Source organism: Alnus glutinosa, chromosome 8 (genome assembly GCF_958979055.1).
Source record: "Alnus glutinosa chromosome 8, dhAlnGlut1.1, whole genome shotgun sequence".
Taxonomy (NCBI): Eukaryota; Viridiplantae; Streptophyta; class Magnoliopsida; order Fagales; family Betulaceae; genus Alnus; species Alnus glutinosa.
In genome coordinates this window covers 1,481,960-1,500,798 of record NC_084893.1, presented here as the reverse complement: position 1 = coordinate 1,500,798, position 18,839 = coordinate 1,481,960, and the positions used below count along the sequence as shown (strand labels likewise).

Here is an 18,839-nt window from a genome sequence, read left to right as displayed (position 1 = left end):
CTATCACCTAAACATGATTTTAAATACAATTTAAATTTTATCAATCATCTAAACATCTTTTTTGTCTCGAAATTTGTGCACTAAATAATAGTTAAATTTTGATTTCAAAAAATCAAACACCCAAACGTGTCGTTAACATAAAAAAGTGTCTTTTGTAAACAAAGCTATCCGCCAAAAACTGTTTATCTTTTCAATGTAAAACTGAAATGTTACGCATAAAGTTGCCCCCTCAGCCCCTCTCTCCCTTCAGAACGCATGGTTGGAGCATGAGGACAAGCTGAAGCTGCTGCCAATAATTGTTGGTTGTCGTCTTCGGCTCCTTGCGTATAGAGATATGATACATTTATAACTTTTACATAACCTTTATATAATTCTAACAATTTTTTTTTTTTTTTTTAAAAAAATATCAATCATTGGATATGTAGCAGTAGGACCCACATGTAGTAAAAGATTCAATGATTAATTTAAAAAAAAGCTGTTAAAATTATAGAAATTGTGTCAAGAGTTGTACAACAAATATTTCTTATTTCTTTTATTTACACACACATATTTCTTATTTCTTTTCCTTCCCCACACACACACACCCGGTTGATTTCTTTTGTTTTCTACACACCCGTTGATTTCTATTGTTCCGTTGATTTCTTTTGTTTTCTAGCCTTTGACTATTATGGATAGGATAGCACTCGCAATTGTTTTAGCTGTAAGGACTTTTTTTTCTACCTTTATTTTATTTTTATTTTTATTTTTATTCGGAGATCTTTTATATCATTTCGTATTTCAAGTTTGAACCCGATCTATCTGTGAATATCATGGCATATATAGGACATATATTGTTAAGATAAGAATATTACTTTACTGTTGAAATTTTTTTCTTGGATTTGCTTTATTTTGACTGATCTTGTGATTTTGACTCAGATTTGCAGAAACGTGAATTTAATTAACCATGGCTGCAAGTGGATCATGTGAAGGTCATGGAAGCACAGAAATATGTTGCAAATGCATGTTTGAGGATTTTATATCTCAAAATGAACTGTTTCATAAGGAGTTGTCAGATCGAAAGTGACACTCAATATAAAGTTTATATACCGAACCAATATGAGAACATATTCTTTTCCCCTGATTTTGGTTTTCGTTCAATTAATTCTGAAGGTGATCAAGGGACTAAAATTGACGTTACTTTCTATGACACGGCAGAAAGAAAACCTTGGGGTTGGGGAGTTGTTTTTTATAGAAGTGCTGATAACAGATCTCATCTCACCCATAATTGGAGGCTTGGAGCGGCTTTGCTCGTGAGAATAATCTGAAGAAAGACGATGGCATCACTTTTTATAAGCTCAAGAACAAAAGAGGAACATTCCTCATGATTGGAGTGGAAAAAAGAGGTTAATATCTTTGGAAAAGATTTCAACAAGCTAGGCCGAGGGGTGATGGATTAATATTAAAAGTATTGCAATATAGCTTTAGTTGTTTCTTACGTAAGATTGTAAGAATGTTGTTGTGTGCTTTGATGAGCTAGCTATAGCCTATAAGCTAGTTATGGTTCATAAAGTGAATATGTATTTGGCCAATCGCGCTCGTGATTACCACTGCAGGAGAAATGAAGAAAAAAAAAGATTCTTCAACCAGTTTCATGAAGTAATATCTAAAACAAAACTATGTACAGAAGGCTATAAGTTATGGAAATGGCACAAACCTTCCAGTCATATATGGGACAGTTGATGCAATGGGCTCCACCTGTGAAGTGAATTGGTCCCATTGCGAGATTTATCCATTTGCATATGATGTGTCTCCAATATGGAAAACTATGTCAATATTATCCAAGTCCTTGATGAGTTGGTCAGTAGTTTTCAGCGAACCTGGTTGATAATTACTATACTCATTTGAGCCATCACGCTCTCCCTGAAAGGCACAAAAAGAAATGTTGATTGCTTTATGTGTGCATCAAGCACAAGAAACTCAATTGACTCACATTTCTTTGATAACAACAAACATGAAAATGTTAGGGAAAGGCTTGCATTTGAGTCTTGAATCCCTAGCTACAGTCTCAAGCACCTGACTAAGTGCAAGTTCTGTTCTAGTTTGGCAAACAGAAAATGAAATGGGAAATGATATTCTTATCCTCCTCATTTTCCAAGTAGATGTATTAGGTGGTACCCATCAGTTATTAAGTGCTGCGGTATGAGACATAGATTTAAGATTTTGTTTACTTAATCCTAGATTTAACCATTCACTACTAGCTTCAATATAAGAAAACTCGGATTTGGACTTGAGCTTTGACCTCATTATTGATACCTGTGTGTGCATGTGGCAAATCTGTAGCATTTATATGGCCTTACAGTATACACGGTTGTGATCGACAAAGGTGGAAAATCCAATTGAATCAAGAAGAACAGGAAGCAACCCAAAAGTTACAAATAAATCGATGCTTGTGCACCCTCTTTGAAGTGAGGATGAAGGCAACAGTGCCAAAAGGATGTGTATGTGGCATATGCAGAGAAGTAGCACGACCATTTCATTTCAGTTATCAAACATCCTAAAAGCAAAATGACAGTAAAATTCTTCCAATATGGCCTTATCCAGTAAAAGGATGAAATTATTTGCCAACGACTGAAAGAGTTTATGATATGGACCAGCAAATGAGAGAAAAATAGAATAAAGAGAATTTGAAAGCATTAAGGAATGATCTGATCAAGTTGAAAGACCAAAGGGAATGACAGGCCTAGAAAATCGTGCTGGCTCATAAAATCCAACAGTATCATGTCAGATCTGATCTCTTCTTCTATATTTTACGTGAGAATCCACCAAGATGCTGTTTGACATCTTAATTTAAGGATGTCCTGATGCTGCACTTGGTGTGTAGTTAGGTAACATCGAATTTCTCCTTCCAAAAAGAGGCCACTAAGTTAATTTTATTTTTCCTTCTCGTTATAAATTTCTCTTAGTCAACACAGGATAGTACCTTTCCCAAGTCACCAAATATAATAACTCGCTGTAATGAGTCCTGTCCAGGATATGGGGATGATTTGAATGAATATAACTTGCTCCGGATAATTAAACCATCTGATAAGATATGGCCCATCCTGTAAGTGTACCTGAAAATAGATCACAGCAACCTTCAGAATAGATAGTTATCCTGTCATAACACTTCTATGCCAAGGAAAAAGAATCTTGAAATGCCTACACAGTGTTCGGCTACAAGTTCTTTAAGAAACTTGTGTGAATGAAACCAGGATCACGCCAGCCAACCGTCCTTGCAGGTGAACCTGCAGAGCAACAAAGAAACACCTTATGGAACAGGCCTACATTCTGCACTAATTGCACTTCCGTATGCAATAGGGTCTAGGTTGTGAAAAAATTTGTGAGTGATAAGAGTCCATGCTCCAAATCTATTACAAGCCAAGAAAATACATGCATCGGCAACCTAACTATCAAAACTTTCTAACATTATATATAGTCATAAAATGGTATGACTTTCAAACATAAACTCCCGGACACTCGAAAAAGCCATAAAAATGGCCACTGTGAGCTGTTATTTATTATTGAAAGGCATAAGGAGAAAACACAACTTGAAGTGTTCTCAAATAGCATAAATAACTAGAGAAACTGATTTACATGCAGTCTGGGATAAGTAGAATTCAAAAAGGTATATTCGATCAGAAAATAGTGATGGAGTTGACAATCAAGGTGCCTTGGATTATAACTAAAATTAACTTTGCATGAGTAGATGAACTTTGAATCATACCACACATGCTGTTTCTAGTAAAAGTCAATGTTCCAGCTGGGGAGCGAACTGGAAATTGCCCCTTCATACTCCACTCAACAAATGGGACAGCTTCATTTATGTCATAGCCACTTGTCCAGGTAACTGTCATCTGCATAAAAATTTCTGCATGCTTAATGTTCATATATCACAACAAGGCATAAACACAAAGTTGACCGGTGACCGTAACATTGACGTTGCAATCTAGGATTTTTGTAAAACGTACTAGCATCAAGCACCTACAGATTTAGAATTAATTCAGGAAAGTTTTCAAGAAGAACCAGAGAGTATGCACTCCGTGGAATCTGCCATGGGAATATTTATCTCAAAGAGTAATGATTGAACACCACCCAAAGATATAACTTTTCACCACCTTGCCTATGTGGTAAGGTGGTCCCCTACTTCAATTTATTTTTAAAAAATAAAAAAACTCAAAAAGTAGTGGGGGACCACCTTGCAACATAGGCAAGGTGGTGAAAAGTTGTATCTTTGAATGGTGTTCAATCATTACTCTATCTAAAAAAGGACCCTCAGTATCAAATATTTAGCTTTGGAACTCATAATAAATGTCCATTTGAACTTGGTCAGAACTGTTAGTGTACATCCTGTCTCCACCTTGACAGCCTCATCAGCAGCTGCTTCCTCCACCTTGGCAGTCTCATCAGCAGCTGCCAATTCACCCGTATCAGTATCAGATCCAGCCATGATCACAGCCTATACCGTGACACACAAGCATCCGGATTCTACTGCAATCACAGATCCTACTCCAGTATATGTCCCTGCAATCAAGGCTCCTAATTCAGCAAGGAATATTGAAGATATGCATCCATATTCCAACTGTTCACAGAAACTTTCCTTTCTCACCATGCGCACTGTCCAAGACCTTTGTGTGCTGCTCAAGGACTTCCTTACACGACTACACGTGCAGTCCAAGACTTGACTTATGCACGTCCATTCTATTCCATGTCTGATTCTTTCCTTTCTTGTAATTGATTGTAATTGGATTTGTACTCTTATAGACTAGGCGCAGATTTCCTTGTGATTCTTACCTTGTATCTACACCTTGTACATCAGTATAAATAAGAAGTATGCTACGGTTTTTAGTCAAGTTGACAAAAACCTTTCTCTCAAAATTTCTTCATGGTATCAGAGCCTTCTTAGGCTAACACCTCTTCGATCTTCCCTCTCACTTCCGCTCAACACCTCTCTCTTGTTCCAATAACCTCCTAATGGCCTCTAGCAGCAATGACAATGTTCCTGCTCCCACTACCACCTTTGTGGTACCAAATTTCAACCAGTTTTTAACCTACAAACTGGATGAAAACAACTACTTACTCTGGCTCTCTCAGATCGTTCCTATACTGAAAGGCCATGAGTTGATGGGCATTGCGGATGGTTCTGAACCCTGCCCTCCTCCTTTCCTGACTAATGATGAAGGGAAAGAAGTCCCAAATCCATTACACTCTATTTGGATTAAGAAGGATCAATGCCTTCTTAGCTGGATCAATGTGACTCTCACTGAGTCGGTTCTTGCTAGTGTCTATGGTCTTCACACCTCTCGACAGGTTTGGACCACACTAGCCAATCGGTTTGCATCCCAATCCAGGTCCAGAATTTCCCATCTGAAGCGCCAACTTCAAAGCCTTCACCAGGGATCTAAGTCCTGTGCTGAATACCTCAAAACGGCCAAAGGATGGGCTAATCAGCTTGTTGTGATAGGAAGGCCTACTGATGATGAAGACTTGATATCCTACATTATCAGCGGGCTCAATCCAACATTCAATGCCTTTGTTACATCCTATGGTTTGGCAACAAGGGATAACCCTCTTTCTTTTGCAGATTTCCAGGATGAGCTCCTCAACCACGAGATGTTGCTCAACCAACAGCAAACACCAGTGCAGGATTCTTCCAATTTTGCACTCTTCATGCAGCGTCCTGGTGGCCCTCCTAGACAGAACCCTTCATCCTGGAAAGGCAAAGGGAAGATGCATCCTCCTGGAAAGTACTTTCCACGCCCTGGACAGACAAAGGGCTCTTCAAGCTATGGCTCTTCTGCTTCTCCACAGCAACCTTCTCCTCATGCTAATGGCACCTTTCCTCCAGCTGCTCGGTCTCCCTGCCAAATATGTGGCAAAACTAGTCACCAGGCCCTTGATTGTTTCCACAGAATGGACCATTCATATCAGGGAAGACATCCCCCAGCCCAACTGTCAGCCATGGTGGCTCACCTTAACAACACTCATGATGATCAGCAGTGGTTTGCTGACAGCGGAGCCAACTCCCACATCACCAACGAGCTGGAAAATTTGTCCCTTCAGCAGCAACCATTTCCGGGAAATGAGACAGTAGCAGTCGGCAATGGAGGAGGACTTGCCATAGAGAACACTGGTTCAGCCATCCTTCATTCTCCTCATTCTGATTTTCACCTTAAAAACATCCTTCATTGTCCACATGCTGCAGCTAAATTATTGTCTATCCAAAAATTCTGTCAAGACAATGATTGTTATTTTGTGCTAACATCTACTCATTTTTTTGTGAAGGACCTTCAGACGCATGCAATCCTCCTGGCAGGAAGGAGTGAAAACGGGTTGTATCCTCTGCGGTTCAAGAATGCTTCATCAAAATTCAAACCCTTGCTAACCGCTTTTCTAGGCTTGAGAACTTCCTTATCCGTGTGGCATTATAGGCTAGGCCACTCCTCTTTTAATAATGTTTCTCGTGTAATAAAGGCACACAAACTGCCTACATTTAATGAGAACTTGAATAAAACTGAGTTTTGTGATTCATGCCAATTAGGCAAAAGTAGAAAGCTCCCTTTCTCTGCATCCACTCGCACTAGCATGTCTCCTCTTGAACTTGTGCACACTGATTTGTGGACATCTCCTGTCCCTTCCATAAGTGGTTGTAAGTATTACATCATCTTCATAGATGACTTTAGTCGATATACATGGTTCTACCCTCTGCATACCAAATCTGAAACCTATGACTCATTCATTAAATTTCAAACTTTAGTTGAAACACAATTCAGCTGCAAAATTAAGCAACTCCAATCAGATGGAGGGGGTGAATTTACTTCTCTTCGTTTTCAGCAGAATCTATCCAAGCATGGTATCCTTCACAGAAAGACATGTCCTCACACATCTCAGCAGAACGGTTTGGCTGAGAGAAAGCTCCGGCATATTCTTGAAACCGGGCTCACTCTTCTAGCTCATTGTGGTTTGTCCAATCGGTATTGGGTCGATGCCTTCCTCACCTCGGTCTATATTATCAATAGGCTTCCCACTCTTGTTCTAGATCACTCTTCCCCTTATGAGAAGCTTTTTCACAGACATCCAAACTATTCCCTCCTTAGAGTTTTCGGGTGTAAATGTTTTCCCTTACTTAGACCCTACACCTCTCACAAGTTGGAATACCGATCTAAGTCCTGTATTTTTTTGGGATATAGTCATGCGGGTTATAGGTGTCTTGATCCCCTTACTGATAAGGTCTATCTCTCACGCCATGTCATCTTTGATGAGCATTCTTTTCCTGCAAAGGAACATGCCGCGTTGAAGCTGCCCTCCAGGATCAATGCATCATCTGATTCTCCTCTGTTGCTCCCGGTAAGCTTTCCTGCTCCTCCATCATTTATTTGCTCCCCTTCAGCTACTACCAATACCTCTGTTTTAGAGGCTTTGGCCCCACATGACAGCACTCCTCTGTCCCTATCCTCATCTCCGGTTCCTCCCCTTGAACCTTCCCTTTCCTCTTCCACCAGTGCAGATTCTGCATCTCCTAATATTAACCCTTCTAATGCTACTCCTGCAGCGCCTCCCCTGACTCCAGCTGCCACCTTACCTCTCCCTACCCTTGAGGCTGTCCCCTCTTCTATATCCCTTCCTTCACCTACTGCTGTGCCCCCTCCTCCCAGTCATCCTATGGTAACTCGCTCCCGCACTGGTTCTTTGAAGCCGAAACCTTTTCCTGATTACCAACTCCTCTGTCATACCAAACATCCTCCGACTGCCTTCCTTGCTGCCCAACCTGATGCTGAACCTTCGTGTTTCTCTAAGGCAGTCACTGACCCTCGATGGCAGACTGCCATGTCTCAGGAATTTGATGCTCTAGTGGGTAATGGCACCTGGACTCTTTGTCCCCGCCCTCCTCGGCACAATGTCATCCGCAATAAATGGGTGTATAAGATCAAACAACGACCGGATGGTTCTATTGATCGGTTCAAGGCTCGGTTGGTGGCCAAAGGGTTTGAACAACTCAGTGGTGTGGACTACACGGACACCTTCAGTCCGGTTATTAAACCTTCTACTATCCGGATTGTCTTAGCTATGGCCGTGCACTTTAATTGGCCAATAAGGCAATTGGATGTCTCCAATGCCTTTTTGCATGGTACTCTCTTGGAAGAGGTTTACATGGAGCAACCTCAAGGGTTCGTTAGCACCGAACACCCTGACTTTGTATGCAGACTTCGAAAGTCCATCTATGGACTCAAACAAGCCCCACGGGCTTGGTTCACTTGCCTCTCATCCTCACTGCTGGAACTTGGCTTTACTGCCTCCTTGGTGGACTCCTCCTTATTCATCTTCATCCATGGTGCTGTTAAGGTGTACATGCTAATCTATGTTGATGACATTGTTCTTACAGGTACCCACATGGATGCTCTTACTGCTCTCATTACTCAACTGCAAAGGACGTTTCCTGTGAAGGACTTGGGCCCTCTCGGTTTCTTTTTGGGCATTCAAGCTACTCGCTGCCCTGATTCTCTCCACTTATGTCAAGCTAAATACATCCGGGACTTGCTGCATCGCACCAACATGCTTGGTGCAAAGCCTGCTACCTCCCCTTGCCCTGCTGGAGCTAAATTGTCCAAGTTTGATGGGGACCCCCTACCGGACCTCACTGAGTATCGCCAGGTTGTTGGTGCTCTCCTCTATTGTACTCTCACTCGGCCTGAGATTGCCTTCTCGGTGAACCAGTTGTGCCAGCACATGCACTCTCCTTCCACTACTCACTGGACAGCCGCTAAAAGGGTTCTTCGATACTTAAAGAACACCGCAGATCATGGCCTTCTCTACAAGCCTGGTTCCTTTCATTTGCAGGCTTACTCTGACTCGGATTGGGCAGGCAGCCCTGATGATCGTCGCTCCACATCTGGCTTTGGTGTTTTTCTTGGCAATTGTTTGGTATATTGGAGTGCCAAGAAACAAGCCGTTGTTTCTCGTTCCAGCACCGAAGCGGAGTATCGCTCCTTAGCACTCACCACCGCTGAGTTGTTTTGGCTTCGGATGCTGTTCAAGGAGCTGTGCATTCCTCTTCCAGCTGCTCCTACCTTATGGTGTGACAACCTCAGTGCCTTGGCCCTTGCCTCAAATCCCGTTTTCCATGCCCGTACTAAACACATCGAGGTGGACTACCACTTCATTCGTGAGAAGGTGCTTAATGGGGACATCTCCATCCGGTTTATTTCTACTCATGATCAGGTGGCCGACATATTTACCAAGGGTATGTCTTCTGCCCGCTTCTCCTTTCTCAAGAACAAGCTGTTGGTGGCTGCTCCCCCTATCAGCTTGCGGGGGGATGTTAGTGTACATCCTGTCTCCACCTTGACAGCCTCATCAGCAGCTGCTTCCTCCACCTTGGCAGTCTCATCAGCAGCTGCCAATTCACCCGTATCAGTATCAGATCCAGCCATGATCACAGCCTATACCGTGACACACAAGCATCCGGATTCTACTGCAATCACAGATCCTACTCCAGTATATGTCCCTGCAATCAAGGCTCCTAATTCAGCAAGGAATATTGAAGATATGCATCCATATTCCAACTGTTCACAGAAACTTTCCTTTCTCACCATGCGCACTGTCCAAGACCTTTGTGTGCTGCTCAAGGACTTCCTTACACGACTACACGTGCAGTCCAAGACTTGACTTATGCACGTCCATTCTATTCCATGTCTGATTCTTTCCTTTCTTGTAATTGATTGTAATTGGATTTGTACTCTTATAGACTAGGCGCAGATTTCCTTGTGATTCTTACCTTGTATCTACACCTTGTACATCAGTATAAATAAGAAGTATGCTACGGTTTTTAGTCAAGTTGACAAAAACCTTTCTCTCAAAATTTCTTCAAGAACTTGGGGGAAAAAAAAACTTACCTCATCCCAAGACTTCCCCTGAGCAAGGCGCGGATATACAGGTGCTTTAGGATTGACAAATGAAATGGAATTTGAAACTGCTACCAGTTTTGGCTGCAATATTGATCATGAAATTATTAACAAGTCCAGATTGTACAATCATCTGCATTATCAGGTTGAAAGGCAGGCAATGCAATAAAATACATTGGATCTAGAAACACCTTCAGAAAGATCTACGTTATTTGTGAAATTTTTTTTTTCTTTTTTTCCCATTTATCTAATTTTTGTTATTTGTGAATTATTTACGGTGTTTTTTTTGCCAACTATGGAGTATCCCTCTGCAATTACATTTGCCATGTTTCAAGATCCTGTATGTTCATTTACTACAAGTGTGTTTGGTGCATATAACATCAACGCCTATGGAAATTCTTGAAGTTGCTAATTTTTATGTGATGTGGTATTTTTTTTTTGAGATTGCAGTGCACAAGATATGGTTGTACGTGGCTATATGTGATTTGTTTTTTAGTTATTAACATCTATGGTAAATGAGTACTACATGTGCTTTTGTATATGGCTACAACAAAGTTAGTATTTTGGGAAGTTATTAATATACTGAAATTGTGATTTCCTACTTAATTTGTTTATTCATCTATGATAGGAGGTTTTTTGTTGTTGGCAGATTAGCTTGTGAATTCTTACTGATTTTGGTGGATATCAGCTTGTGTAATGGCCAAAAAATATATGGTTCTAGACATATTGCACAATATTGATTCTTCATAGAAGACTTGGGGTTGCCTTGATAAAACATGACAAATCTTGTTTTAAAAACTTTATTTTTTGTCTTATGTGCTTTTATTTGTATTACATAGTTTGAAAAAAGACGAAATTAGTACATAAGTTAGTTTTTTATCCAAAAACTAACGGTTGGACACGTGTCAACTCCGGAGAGTAGACACGTGTTATTAATTATATAAAAAAATTAAAAAATTAAAAACTTTAATTTTTTTTTTAAAAAAAAAATTAAAGTATTAAAAACTAAAAAAAAAAAAAATTGAAAAAATTTGTCTTCTCAATTTAATTAATTGATAATTTTTTTATTAATCATATATTTTTACTTATTTCACTAATTATAGACCGTCAGTCTATCACATCAATTTCTAATAAATTATAATAAAAACTATTATACTATAAGTATATTCCTTTATTCTTTCAATAAATAGTATTTGACAATTTTGACTCGTGGAAAATAGGTGTAACGGGAAGCCGAGCTTGAGAGAGCTGGAATGAGGTACATAATGAGACATTGAGACCTATCAAATTCACCAGCCAAATTGTTCCTTTATTAACCAAATAATATTCAAGAGAAAGAGATAATTTGGCTGATAAAGTTTTTTTTTTTTTTTCTAAATTAAGTTGAATATTTTTTTTTAAAAAAAAAAATTAGTCTACTAAATTAACATGTGTTCTTAAGGTAGCTAGGTGACATGCTTTAAAGACACTCGTTAGTTTAATATATTAAATTGAAAAAAAAAAAAAATATGACACAGACTTCATTGGTCAACTATTAAGGTTAGGCAATTCATCATTGAAATTTGAAAGTTCCCCTTTTGTGCAAACAAAATTTTCTTTTCCTTAAGATTGAAGACAATCATTTGGTAACAAGACCCTCCATCCTTTAAATTGAAGTTGAGTTATTTTATGGTCAGAATTTTATTTGATTATATTTAACAATATACATTATGTTATATAATTGTATTTAATGGGTACAAAATGTTATGTGACTGATATGTTGCCATGTCACGTGACATCCGGTACATCATTGATACAATAAAATAAAATTTCAACTAAAAAGGAAAATTAGTCTTTTAAGAGTTACTAATAGATTAATTGCTCTTTCTTTAAATTATGAAAATTTTGTAACAAATGTTACATGATAGCATAAGCTAATTAAAAGGCTTTGAAATAATCTCATTTAGTCTTTTGAAATAATCTCATGAGAGGTCATCTCTCTCTTTCTCTCTCTATTGAATAATTAACAATTAATTTTTTTTTTTTTTGTCGTTCACCGGCTTAATTAAATAGGCCGGCTGAGACTTCATTGTTCATGAACTGTGTTGAGGTTTGGACTGTCTGGTTACAGAACGATGGAGAGCTTCGTGTTCCGGGAAGTTTCATTGATATTGTTGTTGGTAGTGCAGTGTGTTGCAGCTCATGGTAGACATGGTGGAGTTGGGGAGCAGCCACTATCCAAGATTGCCATCCACAGGGTCCTCTATGCTCTTCATGATGATGCTTCTATCACAGCACAACCTGCCCTTCTTGGCACCAAGGTAACACTAACTTGTTTTTTGTTCAGGTTCAGAAAAAGGGTCTAAAAGAATAGATTTGTGTATCAATTCTATTGCTTAATGGTATTATGGGATACTATCCCATGTTGGTGTAATGGCCATTCATCAATTGATCTTCTGACGATCATTTACATGGTTAAGATGGGTTGAATAAACGTATTATATTGTTTTGGGGTTGTGTAGATCTGATCGTTGACTACCAGCTTTCAGTCAACTGTCTCTCTCTCTTTGTAATTTTATATTGAGTTGAGACATAGCTTATAAGCCGAACACTCTGTGCTCTAAACAAGTTGATTAGATATAGGATTTACTCGCAGGGGGAAGATTCTCAGTGGGTCACAGTGAAACTTGAGTGCCCTGCCCCTTCTGAAGAGGATTGGGTTGCAGTCTTCTCTCCAGCAAAGTTCAAGTAATGTTTGCATTAGTACTACCTCTTGTGAATTTCCTCGCTGCTCTTTTTGTACTTAGTTTGACTGCATGGAGAAGACTAAACTCAAAAAAATTGTATTCAATTTCCTTGTTATACTTGGGGTTGGCTGCATCAACATAGGGCCATAATCATGCACATCATTGTTGATGACTGCATAATGTAGGATTCTTCCATGTATATTTTTTAGAGCTTGTGACTGAAGTTATGTCATCCTGTACAATGGCAGCTCATCTACCTGCCCGCATGATGATGAACCAAAACGACAACAGGCTCCATATATATGCTCAGCTCCAATAAAGGTACGTATTATAACAATTTATCTATGTTGAAATCAAGTCAATTTTGAACCATTTGCATTTGGTTTTTTCTAACTAATTCCATAATGAGTGTTTTTCATTTTCAGTATAAGTTTGCCAATGAATCCAATGGTGGGTATTCAAAGACAGGGAAAACATCTTTAAAATTTCGATTGGTCAATCAGCGGGCAGATTTCTCTTTTGCATTATTCTCAGGCGGTTTATTAAATGTAGGTTCTTGTGTTGACCTGGTGCATTGAGTCTATTTCTTTTTAAATTCAAGCCTAAATCATTCAGAAAAGCCAAGGAGACTTATAGTGTAGCTAGACTAAGTTTGTATTCCTGCATGTATTTCAGCCAAAACTGTTGGCAGTTTCAAATACCGTAACTTTTGCAAATCCAAAGGCACCTCTTTATCCTCGCCTCTCTCAAGGGAAGTATTGGAACGAAGTAAGTTCATTATCTTTTTTCTTGTCACAGAAATCTGGATATTAATCTAAATAATATTGATGATCACTTAAGCGTTAATTCTATTATTGTCAATCAGAAGATAATCAAAACTGTTTAATGTAATGGTGTGATGTTTTGTATAATTTATTTTGCTCCAAGTATGAATATATGCACTCACATGTCCATGAAACATTGTTCTGCTATTATGCAGATGACAGTAACATGGACAAGCGGGTGCAATGTTATTGAGGCTGTACCTTTTGTTGAGTGGGGTCTTAAGGGAGAATCTCAAACTCAATCGCCTGCCGGAACATTGACTTTTAAACGAAACGCCATGTGTGGTATAATCTTTGTCTTCCTTCCTCTAATTGTAATTGGGGGGAAAAAAAAATACCAATGAACATGAGGATTGAGCTCTTCATTCTGCAGGTCCGCCGGCAAGAACAGTTGGTTGGCGCGATCCTGGTTTCATTCACACGAGTTTCTTGAAGGAATTGTGGCCAAACTTACTGTAATTACCTTAACTAACAAGCATTATGTTGCAGAAGTGCTTCGATGGTTGTTCCCAGGCTCTGAATTCTGATGATGATTGTTTATTCAGGTACACTTACAAGCTTGGTCATAGGTTGTTTAATGGTACCTATATCTGGAGCAAGTCTTATTATTTCAAGTCATCGCCATATCCAGGGCAGGATTCATTGCAGCGTGTTGTGATATTCGGTGACATGGGAAAGGTAATATTAAGAGAATGAGTTGCAGAAACTGCCAGAAAGTATGATAAATAAGGAATGAGCTGCCTTCTGCTATTAAACTTTTTTTTCTCTTGTTCTGTATGTCTTGATTCCTGACCTCTTAACATTGATCTCCAGTACCTTGAAAGATATAGTGTGTGGCCTTTTCTTTTTGTTCTGTATTTCTCTTTTAGATGAACCAAAACTTTATAGAAGAAGAACAACCACAAATACACGCCAGAATCAAATCTGGTCCACGCCCACAAAACAGGACACACAGGGGAGCACAAAGCTTAACCCCAACCAGCAAACCCCTACTGCATCAAAGCTAGCAGTTTACAAAAATCAACTACCCATCAGAAATCAAACAGGTTACAACAAGGGATGAAGGTTCCACCTATACACCAACTCTAATCAAGAAGATAAACTCTTAAACCTCCCTTTAGCTAGAAGTCTGGTGCGAACATCCCAAAAAACCTGGACCAAAATAGCTTCCTCTAAACGCGGAATATTTCCATGCTCGAGATCATTACGATGCTTCCAAAGATGATATATCACCGAGCCAAAACACAGCCTACCTAAGCAGGCTTGCAGGCTCTTACCATGGAAATTAGAAATACCCCAATCCACAACATCATCCCAACAACAAGGGGGATCAGCAAAACCACAAGCCTTCATAGCAGCCCTCCAAATCCTGCGGCTAAAGCTGCAGCTAAAATACATATGGTCTCTGCACTCAATGCATCCATTGCAGAAAAGACAATTCAAATTTCCACTAAAACCCCAACAAGCCAGCTTCTGATTTGTAGTGATAGCATCTCTAAACACAAGCCAGCAAAGAAAAGAATGTTTAGGAATAGCTAAAGAGAACCAAACCAATCTCCACCAAGCAACTTCCGGAAGCTTATTACTAAGATTATCCCAAGTGTCAGCACATGAGTAAGTGCCAGTACTGGACTTCCAAATGGGCATATCAGAAACCCCAAAAATAATTTCTGGTAGCCAGCTTTGGATGGCAACCAAATCATCTGATCTAGCCCCCTGCCAAAACCAGTCCTGATTCTTGATAATAGATGAGAGTCTTGCATCCTTAGAGAGCCCAGAATCATACAGCACACGATAACCATATCTCTCCAACAAATAACCGGCTTTGGATGGCAACCAAATCATCTGACCTAGCCCCCTGCCAAAACCAATCCTGATTCTTGATAATAGATGAGAGTCTTGATAATAGCTGTTCTGTATTTCTGGACATGGAAACAATAATTGAGAAATCCTCGACTCTTGTATCGAAAGTTAATCAGTTCTCCTATTCTGTCCTCCAGTTATCTAGATTAATACCATATCATTGCTGAAAAACATGCTTCAAGCAATGCCTTCCAAACTAGGCCCATTAAATTCATTAGTACCAATTGCCCTGTTCAATTGAGAGCATGAAATCCTGGCAACTGTTTATAACATGTCTTATGGGCTATGGCTGCTCTTCTAAATTTCTTCTTAGTAGCGGCTCATTCTTCTTTGGTTTCGATAAGATCTTACAAACATTCATGGTTCAAATGAATGCATTCCTACTTACACTTTGTCCACATGTTTCAGGCTGAACGTGATGGTTCAAATGAGTACAATAATTATCAGCCAGGGTCACTCAATACCACAGATCAACTCATCAAAGACATAGACAACATCGACATAGTTTTTCACATAGGAGATATCACATACGCAAATGGATACATCTCACAGTGGGACCAATTCACATCACAGATCGAGCCCATTGCGTCAACTGTACCATACATGATTGCAAGGTTCGCATGCTTGCAATGTCCTTGCTGCTTTGCTTTTATAGTTATGTTTTAAGCATAAAATCCTGCTATCTATTGGAGTTTACATGTAGTAACTACTGCAGTGGCAATCATGAACGGGATGTACCGGGGACTGGGTCCTTCTATGACTCTAATGATTCAGGTGGTGAATGTGGTGTTCTTGCTGAGACCATGTTTTATGTTCCTGCTGAGAATAGAGCTAAGTTTTGGTAAGTAATGTGGTCTCTTCTCTATCTCATTAAGTTTTTAAACAGAATTTAGTCTTTTATGTGGCAGAAGAATTACAAGGTTAATTTCTACAAGAAATGATAAAAGTGTGCCAAAGAATGAGCAAGTAGGTTGTCCAGTTCCAGTTAATTAGGACATGGCATCATGACATATATCTGCACATGTCATGGGAGAGACCATCCAACATAAACAAACAAGTTCCTTAATAGATAATCAATCCCTTCAAGTCTTGTAATTAGTATCCGCCAAATTAATAGAGAAAGCTAGGCATTATTGGCTGATTTTTTATAATTTCAAGTTTCTAGTCAAACCAAACCAATTAAATAAAAAAAAATTAAATAAAAGAAGCTGCTTCCACCTTCTGTTAAGGCCAATTTTCAAAATTCCCTTTGAATTTATTGTTGGTTGGTCTCTGCAGGTATTCAACAGATTATGGCATGTTCCGCTTCTGTATAGCTGACAGTGAGCACGATTGGAGGGAGGGTTCTGAACAGTACAAGTTCATCGAAAAATGTCTTGCAACAGCCGATAGGCAGAAACAGCCATGGTTGATCTTCATTGCTCATCGTGTTCTTGGTTATTCCTCCTCATATTGGGAGGATGGTTCATTCGGGGAGCCCATGGGAAGAGAAAACTTGCAAAAGCTCTGGCAGAAGTACAAAGTGGACATAGCATTCTTTGGCCATGTCCATAACTACGAGAGAACATGCCCCATATACCAGGTATGGCCAAGACAAAAATGGAACAAAAGATTTCTTCTGTCATTTGTGTCTTTTAAGTATTTGCAAATGCTTAAGTTGATGAGATCAGGGCAAGTTCTTAATCACCTTTCAGGCCATATCTGTTGTACTTGTTTTGATGATCAGTTGACATATATTCTGATTCACTTGATGTTTATGTGGGGGTGGGATGCAGAACCAGTGCGTGAATACAGAAAGATCTCACTATTCAGGCACCGTTAATGGAACAATAAATATAGTTGTTGGAGGGGGAGGGTCCCGCTTCTCGGGCTTTGGACCGGTGCAAACCAGGTGGAGTATTCACAGAGATTCTGACTTTGGCTTTGTCAAACTCACTGCATTCGACCACTCATCCCTTCTCTTGGAGTACAAAAAGAGCAGTGATGGAAAGGTGAATGATTCCTTCACCATTTCAAGGGACTACAGGGATGTGTTGACCTGTGTACAAGATGGCTGTGAACCAATCACTTTGGCTCCTTGACTCAATGTAATTTATCCTGTATGTTTTACTTGGGAAACAGCATGATCCCTCGTTTTTAATGCAGTTACGATGTTAATATTACAAAAGAAAAATACTTTGAATACTACATTTTTTTACTATAATTTTCGATCTAATTTAACTGTTTAGTAGCATATATAAAAATATAAACCAAACTCCAAACAACACTTAGAATATGGGTTGAATATGTGTATGACAATATAATGCGGAATTAAAAAAAGACTGATTAAACTTCATGTTTGTGGTTAAGAAGAAATTTTGGTGATTTCAGGTAAATATTTGCTATCCAAATTCTAATTTGTTATAAACTATTTTTTGAGCTAGTTGATTTCATATTTAGGGATTGAGTAATTCTAGATATCATATACTTTTATTCTACGATTATCCCCGTGCTATTCATGATTGTTTTTCCATTTTCTATGTTATTTTTCTTTTGAAACTATATATATTTTAGTATCCTAAAATAAAACATTGACTAGCAGAGAGTTTCCTTATTGGCAAACCTAGCTCTGTGCTAGTATTTATGTAATGGGCTAAGGAGGAAAAAAGGTCATGCAGAAATAACCAATTATTGTTCTTGAACTTTAATAAAGTTTCGTTCTTAACATTTTGTCTTAGAGCATCGATCCTCGGTGCTCCGGTGACCAAAATATAAAGGGTTATTATTGAGCAAATAAAGGGTTATAATTGGGCCAATGTCCATAGAATGAGTCATCGTAGATATTGGTCACAGCACACAATGATATGTTAAGATCCTAAGTGAAATATTGGTTAAGAGGATATAAGTAGGGGTGGAGCCGGCCCCTCCAAGTTGGGGGACCAAATTGAAAAAAAATAAAAAAAAAAAAGTTTTGAGAGGGCCAAAATTAAAAAAAAATAACAAAATTTGAGGTAAAATTTTAATTTTTTAATTTTTTTTGGAGAGAACCTTGGGGCTTGGGGGGCCCTCCCAAGCCCCTTAGTGGCTCTGCCACTGAATATAAGCATTTAGGTACCTTTCTCTTGCAAGCCAATTTTCAAGGGTTAGTTTCACTTAAGGTATGTTTTACAATCTTAATTGTCTTACATGACTCAACTCTCAAGTACAATCTTAATTAATAATATGTGTATAAACTCTTGTGCACCTTCCTCTACAAGCCGGTTTTCAATGGCAAATTCTACTTGAGGTTTGTATCGATTATTATTAAAGCCAATTACGTACGTTCATGAATGGATGGGATTGAATAGATTGTAGATTTATGCTCGAATAATAGAAGGGCGATTTATAAACTAGATTAAAATGACTTCGTAATATATGCGTTGGATAAGAGAGAAGTTAAAGCTTTTTATGGGCCTATGGCATTCGAAATCATACCTTGAAAAGCATGTTCTAGGAACATCCATGCGAACAGAACGGCATTATTGCATCTC

General features: G+C 38.9%; 1 protein-coding gene and 1 long non-coding RNA gene across 3 annotated transcripts; one reads left to right on the top strand and one right to left on the bottom strand.

The window, feature by feature from the left end:
* Positions 1–1,556: 1,556 nt before the first annotated feature.
* On the bottom strand, positions 1,557–10,001 carry LOC133874556 (uncharacterized). Its single transcript, XR_009901321.1, has 6 exons — positions 9,909–10,001; positions 3,743–3,872; positions 3,182–3,263; positions 2,960–3,092; positions 1,694–1,899; positions 1,557–1,586 (listed from the first exon to the last, which is right to left on the bottom strand). It is a non-coding gene; the product is annotated as an uncharacterized LOC133874556 (long non-coding RNA).
* Positions 10,002–11,984: 1,983 nt separating this feature from the next.
* On the top strand, positions 11,985–17,545 carry LOC133876480 (probable inactive purple acid phosphatase 27). 2 transcript variants are annotated; one of them, XM_062314763.1, is made up of 12 exons: positions 11,985–12,217; positions 12,553–12,644; positions 12,892–12,964; positions 13,069–13,191; positions 13,319–13,411; positions 13,623–13,752; positions 13,841–13,922; positions 14,013–14,145; positions 15,739–15,944; positions 16,046–16,171; positions 16,609–16,912; positions 17,106–17,545. In XM_062314763.1, the coding sequence occupies exons 1-12, from the start codon at positions 12,032–12,034 to the stop codon at positions 17,409–17,411; spliced, it is 1,854 nt and encodes a 617-aa protein (XP_062170747.1). In that variant the 5' UTR covers positions 11,985–12,031; the 3' UTR covers positions 17,412–17,545. The 2 variants fall into 2 exon arrangements, with proteins under 2 accessions (XP_062170747.1, XP_062170749.1); XM_062314765.1 differs by having other exon boundaries at positions 12,084–12,217; positions 12,534–12,644.
* Positions 17,546–18,839: the final 1,294 nt, after the last annotated feature.